General features: G+C 54.1%; 1 protein-coding gene across 2 annotated transcripts; it reads left to right on the forward strand.

Moving 5' to 3' along the window:
* Positions 1-629: 629 nt before the first annotated feature.
* Positions 630-2,403, forward strand: Gadd45g (growth arrest and DNA damage inducible gamma). Of its 2 annotated transcripts, none has more exons than XM_006976847.4 (4): positions 630-812; positions 1,291-1,392; positions 1,498-1,711; positions 1,811-2,403. In XM_006976847.4, exons 1-4 carry the CDS (start codon positions 760-762, stop codon positions 1,919-1,921), a joined length of 480 nt encoding a protein of 159 aa, XP_006976909.1. In that variant the 5' UTR covers positions 630-759; the 3' UTR covers positions 1,922-2,403. The 2 variants fall into 2 exon arrangements, with proteins under 2 accessions (XP_006976909.1, XP_042134423.1); XM_042278489.2 differs by having other exon boundaries at positions 677-816; positions 1,811-2,072.
* The last annotated feature ends 2,653 nt before the right edge of the window (positions 2,404-5,056 follow it).

Here is a 5,056-nt window from a genome sequence, read left to right on the forward strand (position 1 = left end):
TCTGCTGGTCCCTGCTGCCCGCGCCCCACAGCGATCTGCCAGGGCCAGGGGTGGGGGACGGGACGGGACGGGGTGGGGGTGGGGGGCGGCGGCTCAGACCTTGCAGCCACGACCCTGAAAGGCGCTGAGTCCTGAGTTCTAGTGGCGGCCTTGGCCTGGAGTCAGCTGCAGTTGCAAACCTTTGACTTTAAGTTTCGGTTTCAGTGCAACAGCCCTATAAACTTCAAATTGAGAATAAGAAAAAATTAGAAAGGTCGCAATAAACATAAATGCAAAAAAGACTTTTACATTCTCCAAGTGTGCATTTCACAAATTCCAGTATCGTATTAGCAAACAACGTTGTTGGTTTTTGTTTTTTTGTTTTTTTTTTTTAACTTTTGCCTTTTAAGGACTTACAAAAAAGAAAGGCGAGATGAAATCTGCAGGCTCCAGTCTGCCTGGTAACACCCTGACAAAAGCGGCAGATTTGAGGCTGTGTCATCCCCCGCACCCCTCCCCACGTGGCCTTCTGGCACGAGCCGCGGGCCTGCCGCCTCATTTGCATCAGAAAGCGGGCGCTGGCCAATGGGAGCGCAGCCTCCCGCCAGCTGGCGGCGTCGCGCGGGCCGGTCTATAAAAGGACTCGCGCGGCCGTGCCTGGCGCACTCGCTGGTGGTGGGCGCGCGGCTCGGGTTGTGGGGTTCCTTGCCTGCGCTCGGGTTCCCTCGGTTCCCTCCGCACTCTTCACTTTTGGATAACTTGCTGTTCGTGGATCGCACGATGACTCTGGAAGAAGTCCGTGGCCAGGACGCAGTTCCGGAAAGCACAGCCAGGTAGGTGGGTTTTGGGGTGCCGAGAATTGGACTTGTCGGGTAGCGATCTTTCAGGGTCTTCTAGGATGGAAGTTTGCGGGGTGGGAGCCATGCACTGTGACAGCGAGGTGCCCAGGCGGTGGGACCACATTGGATTTATTCCTAGAACTAGAGTCTAGGGTTCTGGCACCAGGTCGGGATTGGGGAGCCCGGGCTATGGGCTCTAAGATCAGGAGTAGGGAACCGGGGGTGCAGGCGCCAGGTCGAGACTGGGTGATGGGGAATGAGGGCGCCAGATCATGACTAGGGTGCCAGAGGTGTGGGCGCCAAGTCGGGACTGGGGATCCGGGTGTGTGGGCGCCAGGTTGGAGTTGGGAGTCAGGAATGCTGGCGCCAGGCAGGTCTCGGCTAAGGAGCCAGCTGGGACTTGGAGGTCAGGGCTGGGATCTCCGCCGCGTCCCCGTGCCGGTCCCCACTCACCGTGCTTGTTCTTTCACAGGATGCAGGGCGCCGGGAAAGCGCTGCACGAACTTCTGCTGTCGGCGCAGCGCCAGGGCTGTCTGACCGCTGGCGTCTACGAGTCCGCCAAAGTCCTGAATGTGTGAGTAGACAAGGCCCCGCCGCGTGCAGGGATGGGGGTTGGCGCGGCTGGGAGACCTGGGGGTGGCATCGACTCTGACCTTGTCCCTTCCCATCCGCTTTGCAGGGACCCCGACAATGTGACCTTTTGCGTGCTGGCGGCCGATGAAGAGGATGAGGGCGACATAGCGCTGCAGATCCATTTCACGCTGATACAGGCGTTCTGCTGTGAGAACGACATTGACATCGTGCGCGTGGGTGATGTGCAGCGGCTAGCGGCGATCGTGGGCGCAGACGACGAGGCGGGTGCGCCAGGAGACCTGCACTGCATCCTTATTTCGGTGAGTTGCTGCTACTACCTCTCCACGCCACTCTTCCCCCACCCGTCTTGGCCAACGGCCAGCCTGGCTGACCCAAGCTATTTTTTTTTAAAAATACAGAACCCTAATGAGGACACGTGGAAGGACCCTGCCTTGGAGAAACTCAGCTTGTTCTGCGAGGAGAGCCGCAGCTTCAACGACTGGGTGCCCAGCATCACACTTCCCGAGTGACAGTCTGGCAGGGACCTTGGTCTGATCGACTTGGTGACGCTCTAGCGCGCTGCTGGCTCGGGAGCGGCCCTCCGAGGGCGCTCGAGTGCGCATGGAGACTGGCGGGCGGTGTTGCCTGGAGAGCGAGGAGCGAAAGGCTCCCAAGAAGGGGGCCTGGCGGCAGCGGGGACACCTTGTTCCGAGCCCAGGACTCTGCCAGTGTCCAGAGAGGCTACTAGCACAGGAAGGCCTGGGCAGGGACGTTGGCCGCAGGGCCGGGAAGAACCGACTGGTGAGGCAGGCGTGACTCAGCAGCCTTCCAGTGAAAGGAGGGGAAAAGGCAAGGCACGCGGCCTGGACTTGGTACAGCTGCAGGAGTGGCCAGCTGCAGGAGCGAGCCGGACTTCGCAGGCTGCACTGCTCTTTCCAAAACGGATCCTGGGCAATGCTTTCATTTTCTAAAGGACGCTATCGTGGAAGCTTTGAATTTCACAATAAACTTATTGAAACAAACCTCTGCCTTTTATTGAGGGTAGGGGGATTCTGATCTCAGGGGGAGGTGGTAATAAAGGGTGTTTCTGGTGGTTGATGGAGCTTATGGCACCTGTGACCGCCTTTCTGTTGGGCAAGAAGTTACAGCCTCTTGGGGCTGGCGGCGGGGGAGGGGGTGCTGGCGAGTGGTAAGGAGGAGAACTTGGGGCCGGTACTGTTTTATCCTTTCAGGAAGATTTTAAACTTGCAAGACAGGAGCATACTTGAGATAAGGCATCCCGGTGCAGGAGCTCAAGGCTTGCAATCCAATCCGATAACAGAGACTTCTGCCTCCAGTTCCGCCCCTCCCCCTTGCCCCTCCCCCTTGCCTCCGACAGCTGCTTATCTGAACAGCTTGCGGGAGGCCCTGTGCCTTCCAATACAATGAGCTGCCTTCTGCAACTCTGCCCTCCGTGGTGCCTGTGGATGGGGGTGGACCGCTTTTGCTTTCAGGAACTTTCTCCTTTTAATTGCTCTGAAAAGCAACGCTACTAAAGTATTAATATCAAATATGACACCAGTGACTGCGTTTTAAGTATGAATCATCATTTTGTCACAGCCGTGATGGAAGTTACAGTATCTTAGCAAAAGTTGGAAGGCACAGTCCTATATAAATAGGCGTGAGCCAGTCTGAGTGGGGTGGGCATCTGCCAGTTCCTATTCTGAGTGCCTCTGCCCACACCAGTGAGGGCTGCTGCTACCCACAATTCCTTTTAAAGTCGGAGGAGAAACGCTTGGGAGCCAAGATTATCTTTTGAGAAGGATCTGGGGGACAGTCCCAGTGAGAGGACTTTTTCCTGTTCGCTTAGTGCTTCTGGCTTTCACTGCCTGTTCCAGGCTGGCTGGGTTTGTCAGGGGAAGCCCACGTGGGGCTTTCTCGCTGTCAGCTCGGCTGCCCGGCAGCCCGCGAGCCTTCGGGGAAGGGAGGGGTGGGGTGCTGTTTTTCTTAGAAGGCCATTCGGCCGATTTACCAGCAGGGCTTAGGGAGGCTGGTTTGCCGGTTGAGAGCCACTTTTAAAACTTGACTCCACATTCTGGAAGCCTGTACAAGGCAACAGGAAAACTGCAGGAGCCCGATGACACTTCCGGTGAGGAAAGCATCCCTTTTCTACTGGGAACCAACTCCGGTGAAAGAATGCAGCCACATCTGTGCCCAAATATCATTGCTACCTCACTTAGGTGGTGTTTTCTCTCATTTTTCTTCGGTGGGAGAGTCTTGCAGAGTGGACCTGCAAGCTGGGAAAAATGACTTCTTGCCATAGTGTGCCGTAGTTAAAACAAAGGGGGTGTAATTACCTCAGAACGTGGCCTGGAATGCATGAACTCAGCAGAACACTGCAGGCTGGCAGACCCTTGTAGAACATTTGAGTTGGCAACCGGTAGGAAACCTGGCTGTCTCTGATTGGCCCTTACTTTGTGGCCACCTGTTAGAGTTTTAGGAGACAAGGATTTTCAGTGGGGAGGGGAGGTGGGGGTGGAGACAAAAGGAATTGCAAGTTTGCATGCCTAGTGGGGGGGGGGAGGGGAAGAGGGAGGGTGGCCAAAATTTGTGCTGGATTTCTTTACTTTTTTCTTCATATATGTAAACATTATTATAATGAACTAAGAGGGTAGTTATTTAGGCAGGGTCCTGGCCTCAAACTCACCACGTAGCTAAGGATAACCTTGAAGCTCTGGGTCTGCTGCCTTCACCTCCGAAGTGCTGGAATTACCAGTGTGGGCCATCCCACCTCATTTTGTGCGTTATTGGGGATGAAACTCAGGCAAGCACTCTACCAACTGGCCCACACCGGGCCTTCATGTACACGGTGTTTGTAAACACGTTGCATTCCATACTTACAGTGATCATTGGTGAATATGCATGGACAAACCCTAGGTATGGGCTAAGCATGACATACACGCCCAGCTGAGGAACAGGAGCCTTGAGCCAATGCTCTGCCTCTAGAAAGCACAAAACCAGTGTTAATAACTTAAAAGCTAACGACGAAAGGAAGAGGAAAACAGCCACACAACCACCCCAATGGCTGCTCAGAGCCACAGAATAAATGGGTAAGCAGAGTCCGATTCCTGGGCCATCATCAAGCTGCGGTGTGATACTTCTGAGTGTCGGGGTGCTTGCAGCTTGTAGGTTGTAGGCTGATTTTGGAAAGACACCTGTTTTCATGAGAGACGTTTTTGCATTTCTAAAAGTTATGCCAGGCGGTGGTGGCACACTCCTTTTAATCCTAGCACTTGAGAGGCAGAGGCAGGCAGATCTTTGTGATCTTGAGGCCAACCTGGTCTACAAAGCAAGTTCTAGGATAGCCAGAGCTGTTACACAGAGAAACCCTGTCTTGAAAAACCAAAAATCAAATTAAAAAAAAAAAAAAAAAGAAAAGAAAAGAAAAAGAAAAAGTTACAAATCCATTTGGAGAAAACTTGCACAATGCAAGTCATAAGAGACCTTGTAGCCCAGCACGGACACACTTGGGGTTCCCTCTGGGGTATGCATCGTGCAGACACACAAGCACACCACATCTGCTTTTGCCGCGTTCCTTTTCAGTGGGCGGTTTCTTGCAGACCCCTTGAAGAGAGTGACTTTGAAGACTCCAGTCAGCACAGGGTGAAGACGCACATTCAAGTCTA

The sequence above is a fragment of the Peromyscus maniculatus genome, chromosome 5 (genome assembly GCF_049852395.1).
Source record: "Peromyscus maniculatus bairdii isolate BWxNUB_F1_BW_parent chromosome 5, HU_Pman_BW_mat_3.1, whole genome shotgun sequence".
NCBI classification, from domain to species: domain Eukaryota; kingdom Metazoa; phylum Chordata; class Mammalia; order Rodentia; family Cricetidae; genus Peromyscus; species Peromyscus maniculatus.

Excerpts from the sequence above, each read along its gene's own strand:
- Gadd45g (XM_006976847.4), top strand. The coding sequence starts at position 760 with ATGACTCTGGAAGAAGTCCGTGGCCAGGACGCAGTTCCGGAAAGCACA. Across the intron at positions 1,393-1,497 it reads TCCGCCAAAGTCCTGAATGT|GGACCCCGACAATGTGACCT; the intron begins GTGAGTAGACAA and ends TCCGCTTTGCAG. Across the intron at positions 1,712-1,810 it reads TGCACTGCATCCTTATTTCG|AACCCTAATGAGGACACGTG; the intron begins GTGAGTTGCTGC and ends TTAAAAATACAG.